The sequence below is a fragment of the Euleptes europaea genome, chromosome 4, assembly GCF_029931775.1.
Source record: "Euleptes europaea isolate rEulEur1 chromosome 4, rEulEur1.hap1, whole genome shotgun sequence".
In the NCBI taxonomy this organism is placed as follows: domain Eukaryota; kingdom Metazoa; phylum Chordata; class Lepidosauria; order Squamata; family Sphaerodactylidae; genus Euleptes; species Euleptes europaea.
Window position 1 is genome coordinate 87,166,898 of NC_079315.1, and position 11,593 is coordinate 87,178,490.

Sequence of the window (11,593 nt, forward strand, 5' to 3'; positions counted from 1 at the left end):
ACAGGGCGATCGAAATCGTTGCGATACTGGGGAAGTCGAGACAGAGCGTCGGCTAGGGCATTGTCTTTACCCGGGACATGTTTGAGAGTGAACCGGAATTTGGCAAAGAATTGGGCCCACCGAATTTGTTTGGCGTTGAGCTTTCTAGCTCCCTTGAGAGCCTCGAGATTCTTGTGATCGGTACACACTTCAAACGGCAGTTCGGCACCTTCTAAAAAGTGCCTCCATATGGTGAGGGCATGTTTGACCGCTGCCGCCTCCTTCTCCCAAATAGCCCAGTTGATTTCGGACTGGGAAAACTTTTTGGAGAAGTAGGCGCATGGTCTCAACCGCCCCCCTTCATCCCTCTGCAATAGGGCCCCACCCATGGCCACATCCGAGGCATCCACCTGCACCACGAAAGGCTTGGTGCAATCCGGGTGAGCCAAAACGGGTTCGGATGAAAAAAGTAGTTTTAAACACTCAAAAGCCTGCTGGCACTGGGGGGACCATTGCAAACGGGCTGAGGGAAGCGCGGCGCTAGCCCCCTTGTCCTTGGTACGCAACAGATTGGTGAGAGGAAGCGCAACTTGGGCAAAGTTGGGAATGAAGTTTCGGTAAAAGTTAGCGAATCCCAAAAATTGCTGAAGCTGGCGGCGGGTAGTGGGGGGTTCCCAATCTCGCACCGCCTGGACCTTTGCGGGGTCCATTTCTAAACCTTGGTGGGAAATCACGTACCCAAGAAATGTAATGGAAGGTTGGTGGAACTCACATTTGGATACCTTAGCATACAGTTTGTGCTCCCGCAGCCGCTGGAGCACTTCTCGCACTAGGCGCACATGTTCTTCCATGGTTTCAGAGTAAATAAGTATGTCATCGAGAAATACCACCACCCCCCGAAACAGCAAATCATGTAAAACCTCATTAATCAATTGCATAAACACACTGGGGGCCCCCGAAAGTCCGAACGGCATGACTAGGTATTCAAACATTCCAAAACAGCTGGAAAAGGCCGTTTTGGGTTCGTCTCCTTCTTTAATGCGAATGCGGTGGTATGCTTCCACTAAGTCCAGTTTGGTGAAGATTCGGCCCTCCTTTAATTGTGCTAAAAGGTCGGGAATAAGAGGGAGAGGGTAAGCGTTAGACTGGGTGACCGCGTTTAGCCTACGAAAGTCAATACACAGTCTTAGATCTCCCGTCTTTTTCTTCACAAAGAAGGCCGGGGCCGAATAAGGAGCTTTGGAAGGGCGTATGAAACCCCTCGCCAAGTTGGCGTCCAAATAGTCCCGTAACACCGCCTTCTCACTAGGGCTCATGGGATAGACCTTCCCTTTAGACAGTTTGCCTTCCCCCACGATTTCGATGGCACAGTCCGTCTCTCTGTGGGGAGGCAGTTCGTCACATTCTTTAACATCAAAGACATCCGCAAACTGCGAGTATTCTGTGGGAAGTTGAGGAGGAATGGAGATCGGGTTGGGGGACCCTACCAATGCGGCGGCCGGAGTCCTGAGTACCCGTTCCTTGTCATGCAACCCACAGGGGCTTTCGGGAAACGAGAGCACCCGTTTAACCCAGTCGATGGAGGGGTTATGTCCCCGTAGCCAGTTCATCCCTAACACCACTGGGGTTACAATAGGGGCGATGGTAAAATACAAGCGTTCCCAATGTTCTCCCACAGACATAATCACGGCTGCAGTTCGGTGGGTCACTGGGCCCCGTTTAAAATCGCTCCCGTCCATTTGGGAAAAGCGGAGGGGTCCCGGAAGCCGCTTGCGCCGGACTCCCAGTTTCTTGGCAGCTTCCTCACTAATCATAGTGCGGGCACACCCCGAGTCAACCAAAGCGGGGAATTCTAAACTGGGACCCCCTTTGGGTAGGGACAGGTGAACACGCACATACACATTGTCCTCTTGGGCGCTTACCATCGGTGGAGCTCCTTGCACAACGACAGGGGCGGTCTGCTGCGGAGCCCCCTCTACAGCAGACCGACGGCGTTTTTTGCCGGCTGTTCCCACTCTTCCTCCTCGCTGGAAGAGGGGGACGGAGTGGTGGCATTCGGGGATCCGTCCGAATCAAAAGTAGTATTTGTAATCCGGGACCCCGTTGGGCCTGTAGAGGTGGAGATCACATCCTGGGGGCGCGCATGGAGAGCGGAGGGTGCGCCGGAACGCCGGCCCGGTGGGCCGCTCCTGCGGCGGGGCTGGTCCTCAGCGGCCGCCTTCTGCGGTTCGGTCGGGGCTTGGCGAGGGGGGTTTGGGCGACCCGCACGAGAGGGGCATTGCGACGCAAAGTGTCCCTTTCCTCCACAGGTCAGGCAGACGCCGGTCTCAAAACGCTTGCGGCGTTCAGCGGCCGAGGGACCCCCGCTCCCTCCTGGTCGGAAGTCTCGGCCCCGGTCACTCCGGGGTCTCGGGTCTCGTCCAACGCGTTGTTTGGACAAGGTCAGGAGTTGTTTGCGATTCTCGATGTCGGCAGCGTGGCGAACCCAACCTTCCACATCCGGGGGGTTCCCTTGCATAAAAGCCCAATGTTGGAGGTCCGGGTTGAGGCCCTCCCTGAAACACTGTACCAAAGTGGCCTCACTCCAGTCCAGGATTCGGCTGGCCAGTGATTGGAACTCACTTGCATACTGCGCCACCGACTTGGTCCCTTGGCGCAGTTGCATCAGGGAGGCTTTAGCCCGCTCACCCAGAGTCGGGTCCTCGAAGCGGTTTCGGAGTGCTACCATAAACTCATCCAGGGTTCGCAGCACCGGCGAGCGGAGTTCATACTGCAACACCATCCAGGCGGCCGCCTCCCCTTGCAGCAGGGAAGCCACGTACTGCACCCGGGACTCCTCGGAAGTGAAGGTTCGGCCTTGTTCTCGCATAAAAATGTCCACTTGGACCATGAAAAAGGTCAACTGGTCTCCTGAACCGTCATAGGTGACTTTCAGGTCCCGACGGGACGGGAGGCTAGGAGGCGCGGGAGGGGCTGCCGGTGTTCCGTCCGGGGGGTTGCCGGCAGGCGGTTGCACTTTCAACGCGTCCAGGGCCGCGGCCATCTCACCCATCACCCGCCGCATGGACTCCATCTGCTCCTGCATGGCTTGGCGATCCTCCAGCCACTGCCTGCGTTCCTCTTCCATCAGGGCCTCCTTGCGCGCCGGGTCCCCCTCAAGTCCCGTGCTGGGGAAGGCCAAACGGCGATCCTTCGCCGCGGTTCGGGAGAGAGACCAACCCTTGGGGGAGTCCAGCCAATTGTTAAAAAGTCCTCGGGGGCGTCCGTCCCGGCCTTGGTCGGGGATGGGATCCCTAGGCTTCTTTGGCTTGGCACCCTCCTCCTTGGGATCCGGTTTCTCCGGTACCACCGGTCCGTCCGGTGCGTCAGGGGTAGTAGGGGTGTTTTCCTCATCGCCTGACATTCTGTCCCAAAAGGTACAGCAGCAGTTCGAGAGGCAAAGACTTGCAACTTAATGTGAGAGATCCCCTCTCTCTGAGTTACTTCTCCAAATCAAATGTTCAGACGTTGATAAAGAAACAAAGGATTTATTGAAGACATCAGGAGATGAGACAGGCACAGGTAGCAAGTTGCAAGTGAGGGGCTAATCGGGTTTACAGAATATATTGACTCCAGGGCACTGGGGCACTGGGGTTCACACTTATTGTTATGGGAAGTTACAAGCTTGGCATAATACAAAACATCAGACGAGTCCCAGGAAGTCTGGTGAAGCTATCACACTTCCAAGGCCGCATCGGCCTGAGGGAGTGCTGACAGGAAGAACAGCGGGGGGGAAGATACTTGGGGCAATCAGGCCTGGCGCCAGAGACCAGAAGGTGTGAACTGCTTTTACGAGTTCACTGATAGCAGGTGATGGGAAGCAGAGACACATACACAGAGACCCTCACACTGTTGAAGCTAGAGGGTGACAGATTCAAAACAGATAAAAGGAAGTATTTTTTCACACAATGCATAGTTAAATTGTGGATGGCAATCACCCTGCCCCAGGATGTGGTGATGGCTGCCAACCTGGAAGGCTTTAAGAGGGGAGTGGACATATTCATGGAGGAAAGGGGTATTCATGGCTATTAGTTAAAATGGATACTAGTCATGCTGCATACCTATTCTCTCTAGTATCAGAGGAACATGCCTTTTTATATTAGGTGCTGTGGAACACAGGCAGGATGGTGCTGCTGCAGTCATCTTGTTGTGGCTTCCTAGAGGCACCTGGTTTGCCACTGTGTGAACAGACTGCTGGACTTGATGGGCCTTGGTCTGATCCAGTAGGGCCTTTCTTATGTTCTTAAGATTAATATTCAGGTAAAGGAACACTGAACACGGAAGTTGGTTTCAGGTAGCTGGCTCAAGGTTGACTCAGCCTTCCATCCTTCCGAGGTCGGTAAAATGAGTACCCAGCTTGCTGGGGGTAAAGGGAAGATGACTGGGGAAGGCACTGGCAAACCACCCCATAAACAAAGTCTTGCCTAGTAAATGTTGGGATGTGACGTCACCCCATGGGTCAGGAATGACCCGGTGCTTGCACAGGGGACCTTTACCTTTAAAGGAAAACTATATTTTAAGTACCTGGATATTTGCATTTGCTGCCTTTAAGTAAACAAAGAGGCTGGACCTGAATGTTAAATGCTAAAAGGAAACAAATGTTTGAGAATTATGACTTAACATAGCCTTTGCTTTCAATGGAGATGGGCCATGGCTTAGTGGTAGAGCATCTGCTTGGCATGCAGAAGGTCCCAGGTTCAATCCCCAGCATCTCCAGTTAAAGGGACTAGGCAAGTAGGTGATGTGAAAGACCTCTACCTGAGACCCTGGAGAGACACTGCTGATCTGAGTAGACAATACTGACTTTGATGGACCAAGGGTCGGATTCAGTATAAGACAGCTTCATGTGTTCAATGCAATATTAATTTAAAGCAAAGTCGAAAAAATGTTAGCTACCTAACATGTTAGGTAGTTACAATGGTTTCATTGTAATGCTAAACTTTTTGTTCATGAATTGCTACAAGTATATAAAAGTATATAACAGGTCAAGTACTAAAATGCCTCTGAATTACAGAGAGTTATAAGATCTCTATTCCTACTCATGTCTGACGAAGGATGCCTTGACTCTCAAAAGCTTATACCCTGAAAATCTTTTTGGTCTCTAAGGGGCCACTGGACTCTAACTGTATCTTGCTAAAGATGTTTTATACAATTCATACTATTCCAGATGATTCAGCTCAGGCCTGATTCAGATATAGGTGTGCATTTAAGAAACCCTAGGCATCTAGTTAGCTTCCCTATATCAGATCATTTAACTCATAGCCAGAGGTACACCTCAATAACACTATAGGTTTATTCTGGGTATAGTACACAAGAGAAACTCTCATTTGATTTTAAGCTTTTTATTAAAGCATAACTATTGGTACAAAATCATAGGACTCAAAAGGATCTGAAAACTTGAAATCTACTCTTCAGATTTAATATGTATAAAACAATCATGCTCCCGTTTTAAGATGTGACTTAGAAAGCTAGAAGCTATAAAAAGACTTCTTAGTTCCATATTCTTTGAATGTTCAGGTGTGTTGGTCATTGTCAAAGATGCAATGCGTGGCCAAGATCGATCAGTGAGGCAAACCTAGAAGACTATTTTTTAACCAAAGTGTAAAAGCATAGCCGGGAAGGAACTGCAACAATGAGGCAAATTACAAAAGCAACGGGGGGGGGGGGGGAGGGGATGGGATTGACCTACAAATCATTTTGAAGATGCATTTTAGAAGCAGAAAGTTAAAGAGATCTGTTGTACTTCAGCTTGCTTACTGCAACATGAGCATTCATAATCAGGAACTGGTTTCATCACATGTATATCTGCCACCTTCACAGCTCATATATGTGATAAAAGGGTCCTGAAATCCAGCAGAGTTTCTCTAGCATTGTCTAGCTGTTTTTTCTGTACTGCGTGGAAATTGCAGATGCAGAAAAAAGCTGCAAGTCCTTCAGCTTTGTGTCCATTACTGAGGGGCTACAACAGCAACACAAAATGGTCGTGCCACAGAGCTCGGCTCATATATTCTCTAGGTGTTAAATGGGGGCACTGATACAAGTATAAAAGACAATGGATTTCCTTTCTTATGTTTCTGTCGGAAAGTAGCACAACACTGCAAAACATTCACTTCTTGCACAGACTGATAACGTTGTATTTTAATATTAAGATGGAATTGTTGTACTCTTGCTAAAACTTTTCTAGGATTAAATTATCAAAATGTCAATCAGTAAATGTCAGGAATTTCTAGGGAGAATGAAAACTGTTTCAAGTTAAATATGAAATATAATAGCATGCCGTGGCACCTATAACACAGTGGCATTATCAACAACTTAATCAATAGTCCTCAAATACATATTTTTAATGTGGGTGCTGTATATATGAGGGATAACAGTAAAGCAGGCTAAAGAGACAACTATTTCAAACTGCAGCTAATAACTCAAGAGGGGAGAAGTCCATAGAATCTCTGAAGGTATTTTTAACAATATCAAAACCAAGAAGGGGGACAGATATATATTTAAAGCATGACATGTGCCTTTGCAATTGCCTTTTCCATAGGCAATGATATAGTGCCACAGTTAACCGCAGTCAAATAGGAAAGTCATAGTGGGACTTCCAATCCTATGGCCTTTCTGAATCCAGACTTTTGTGGTTCTACGATATCATAAAAAATTCTAGTTTTATCAAAACAGTTTCTGATGAAGTGTAGATCTTCTACAGAGTAGTCATCACATTTTCCTGTCCAAATGGTCAAGGTGTATCTGTAATTAGAGTGACCAAACCAACTCATTTCCTTTTAAGAAAATATACATGCACAATCAAAACAGCCTACCCAATTAAAATATAAATATTTCAGACTGATATAATTTGTATTTTGCCTTTCCCTAACTTTGTCATAACTTAATATTTATAGCTGTGCATTTGAAATCTTTGAGGCATATGAAATCTAAACAAAGTTTTTCTTTTAAGTAAATATACAGGTAACTATTCAATATGAAGTATCCAAGAAAATAAATCGAAATCAAGGCAGGATCACCTTCTCCCATATGACCCTACCCATTCCCTCCAGTCATCTTCAGAGGCTCTACTTCAGGTGCCCCCACTGTTTGAGGCTAAACAGGTGGCAACCTGAGAAAGGGTGGCAAAGCTTTGTGGCAAAACAGGTGGCAAAACTTTGGAACTCCCTCCCAGCGAGATTCATCTGTCTCCCTCTCTCCTTCTCTTCCACCAGCAGGTGGGAGACGTTCAGAGGTGGTTTGCCATTGCCTGCCTCCTCATGGGCTGAGAGTGTTGAGAGAACTGTGTCTAGCCCAAGGTCACCCAACAGGCTTCATGTGGAAGAGTGGGGAGTCTTAACTCAGTTCTCCAGATTAGAGGCATTCTAATTTGTTCATTGTCTGATACAATGAGCATACCTGTTTGATTGTTGTAATAACCACTGAAGTTCAGATACTGATTGGCGCACCAAAGCAGCTCTTACAGGGAATGTTATTGGCTGAATAAGGTTGTTACAAATAGCTGCCATCTCTTGCATCATTGCTGAAGTGTACCCTACAAAAAAAGAACAATACAGCATTCAAGAATTCAGTGGGCATCTCTTGTGTTTTGTTCATTCTTATATGTTATCATCACAGAATATTCATTAATCAGAAATAATTTTCAGGAGCCACAAGAAGGGACAAGAAGCTGCGCAAATGCAGCAGATGCCTTGTATCCTAACCAACAGATACCTGCAGATTCCTGAATCTGTATAACACTTTTCTCAGACACCCAAAATAATATTTTTCTTAGAAAGTTAGAAAGAGTTCACGTTCTGTGTGTGCAGACTACAGGAGGATTACACGGGGGCTTGGATTTTTAACCTAGTTGTACCCTTCAAAATATTAAAGATAGATTCACACATGAGGAGGCAGCTAGTGAAGAAAATACACAAGGAGATACACTGCTCACCTATTCTGTGAATCTCAAATATGTGTCATCATCACAGTTTAAAAGTATGGAATCCAGACTGAGCAGAGACCTGGTAAACCATAGCCCTGAAGCATGTCTGAAACATATCATTTATAGGATTAACCGCTATTACCTGACTCCAATTTAAGAAGTTAATGCTAAGATTCTTTCACTTCAGTGTTTCACACACAGTTTTACATAGAGAACAGCCTCCTTCATTGAAATTAATGGGGAAGCAATAGAAGTCCTGTGTCTATGGCTTAAGCTACACATTACAACTTTTTAATGAGTTGCCTCTGCCTCAACCATCCAGGAGTGTTTCAACTTGGGGAAATGGTGTGGGGAGGAGGCAGAGGCACTTCCTCCCCCTGTATCTTTGTCCTAAACAGATCCTTTTCACTAGACAAACCAGGAGTTTAAACTGAGACCACCTGTACACAAAGCATGTGATCTACCACAAAAGGGGGATATAGGACTAGAGTCCACACCCCCTAGTCCACAAAGCAACTACATATTGATCAACACAGCCACGGGCTGGTATTAGATAGGGGAATTTAAGTGAAGCATTATCTCTGGCAGGATTAAACATGATCTTACCTTTATTGCATTTTAGATTAATCCACCCAGTTGTCCATCCCAGTGATAAGGTTACATTTGGAAAAAATGATGTCACTGTGTCCAGAAAACCCTTTGCATCTACTGCACAATTGTTTCCATTTGGTCCAGGAAGAATGTCTGCATTAATCCAAACAGGTTGGCTAAGTTTTATATTCCCAAGAAGCTTCATCGAAGGATTCACAGATGCTAAACTGTAAACATAGGAAACCAAATTCATAATATAGCCAAATGGGAAGAAGTGTACAGTACATGTCACATTTCTCCATACAAGGCATCACTGCCTTGAGTAGCTTTTAAGGACCAGTACAGGACGTAAGCACTGATGATGTAAGGACTGAAAAGTGACACATACTGAAGTGCAAAATAATGTAGTGGGCTGCTTCATGGCTTATGCCCTATTTTAAATTCTGTTCTTTGCAGTTTTATATATTCTAGTAAAACACAACTGGACATCCAGATAACCCAAATTACTGTGGTTTTTAAACATGAAAAACTAGGAAGAACCTTACAGGAAAAACTGAGGAACTCTCTAAAAAAGATAGAGAATATCTTAATTGAAGTATTTAATTATTATAGGATAGATCCATGTTGAATTGGCAATTTCCATTGAGTCCCCTTTCCTGCTGCAGACCCCCCTTTGTGTTTTCTTTCAGGGTCTCCTACCCTCCAGAAGCAGAACATCATGAAGGTCAGTGGCCTATAGAAGGAGATGGGGAAGCAGATTATTTCCATTCTACAGTTGGAAAATATCATCTGGATCCAGCCAACTGTATCCTAAAATACATCACAACACTGGTATTTAGATTAATTACTGGTAATTTAAAATGTTGTCTTAGCTATTTCTCATGTTATAAGAACGTTAATATTTTACGATAATACTTAATGTTATAATAGGGCCAATTCACACATTTCAAATCTATGTAGTGAACCCATGGACCGTCAAGAGACATGTGCCTCAAGTTCTGCGCTGCGAGCTTAATTCACAGGTATGCGGGGTGGGGGGGAGCAATGTGGACTGGGACCTCAGCATGCGTAAAAACCAGCCTTCCCCTCGTGCTCGTTTCCTGACCAAAAATTCCCTGGGAGCTGCTATTTGCTCTGTTGAAGAAACTTAAGTGTAGCCATCAGTATTTTTATTTACTTCATTTGTACCCTGCCTTTCTCCCCAATAGGGACTTAAAGTGGCTTAAAGCATTCTCTTCTCCATTTTATCCTCACAACAACCCTATAAGGTAGATTAGGTTGAGAGTGCATGACAGCCCCAAGGTAATCAAGCAAGGCTGTATGGCAGAGGGGGGATTTGCACCTGGATCTCCCAGATCCTAGCCCACTACACCATACTGGCTCTCAATACATATTAGTTACCCCAATGAGGAAACAGTGCCCCACTAAACCATACCTGGTTAGCAAAATGATGTGGGGAGAAGGCTTTTTTCACATGTGCTGTGGTTCTGATCTAAACTGGGACCCCACGGACTTGGAAATGAAGTTCCCAACACAGAATTGGTAGATATGTATTTATACTGGGAAATCTCTGTACAATTTCTCCTTTACCTTTTAAAATCAAGCTTGATACCCTTGCTAGTATTTTTAACCTCATTTAGCCACTCCTCTAGTGTATTATCACTGTTGGTTTCAGGTGGATGAGCCATGATTGGCTCACCACTTCCATCTCCTCCACGAAGAAGGACATCTGCCTCTATCATGTGAGCTGTACCTGTTCATACACAGAAAAGAGAAAGAAAAAAAAGCTTAGTCAGATAACTTTACCTCCCTATGTAGAAAAGAATACCTATTTCATTTGTTTAGTGGTTAGAGTGTCATACTATGATCTGGGAGACCCAGGTTTGAACCCGTCTGCCATGGAAGCTTGCTGGGTGACCTTGACCCAATCACATACTCTCAGCCTAGCTTACCTTGCAGGGCTGTTGTGCAGATAAAATGAAGGACAGGGGAATACTATAAGTTGCTTTGGGGCCCCACTGGGGACAAAGGCAAGATATAAACAAAGTAAACAAATAAAATAAATAAATACCCTGGACAATGGACAATGTATCCAGGTATGTTTGCAAGTGAATTGAGCACATTCATCCTTCTGCTATTCTGTTTTCCAAGGAAGAACAATATTTTTGTCTCATTTTAAAACCGAAAGGTAGATTGAATTAATGAAGAAAGTCATTTTAGATCTAGAGACATGGAAGTTGCTGGCTGCTGTTCGTTACAAGTGAATTCATAACCCAAGAGAAGTGTGTTGCCTGTTAGTAAGTGGCTCATTTGGTCTGATGTCACAGTCAGGTTTAGGAGCTATGCATGTTATTGGCTGCCTGCCATGGGTTTAGCTGCTCCAATACCACAGCAGGGCAGGCTAGCCTAATTTCCCTTATATTTCAGCACTACATGTGCAGGCATTTCCCAATTCATCAAACATTTCCATCTTCCAGAAGATGAGGTAGGTCAGGCTTAGAGAGTGTGTGACTGCCAAGGTCACCCAGCAAGCTTCCATAGCATGTGTGGGGATTTCAACCTGGGTCTCCCAGACACCAATTCAACACTCTTAACCACTAACTTCTCCAAGGCCCCTTCTCCAGGTGACAATGCCTCAAATCTGGATGCATATCAGCAGCATGGTGCATGTAGCTACAAAGGGTGACTGCTTTTGGAAAATGTTGCTTAGCACACAAAGTACTGCAATAGTTTCATCAGGGTTCTGTCTCTAACAGACTAGAAAATGCATTTTTTCTCGTGACAAAACAGGATGCCATGTAACTATATTTATGATTAGATTACTACAAAAACAAAACAGCCTCTGTTCTTCCAACAAACCCACTGTAATGCTATTGTACTTCAGCATCAGAATTTCTGCAATAATTGCTTTTGTACTAAGCTATTCAATTAAAATCAATCCTGTAAAATTCATATATTTTCAAATACACTTGCCAATAGATACTCACTTTGTATTGCCTCTGTCATTTGCAATTTACTGTTTGCTGCATGATACCACAGGATTTCAGCTCCATCTCTTGTTTT

At 45.5% G+C, this 11,593-nt stretch overlaps 1 protein-coding gene across 1 annotated transcript; it reads right to left on the bottom strand.

The window, feature by feature from the left end:
* Positions 1-6,599: 6,599 nt before the first annotated feature.
* On the bottom strand, positions 6,600-11,593 carry FAM151B (family with sequence similarity 151 member B). The gene is made up of 4 exons (XM_056849015.1): positions 11,518-11,593; positions 8,546-8,757; positions 7,414-7,549; positions 6,600-6,759 (listed from the first exon to the last, which is right to left on the bottom strand). Exons 2-4 carry the CDS (start codon positions 8,733-8,735, stop codon positions 6,600-6,602), a joined length of 486 nt encoding a protein of 161 aa, XP_056704993.1. The 5' UTR covers positions 8,736-8,757; positions 11,518-11,593.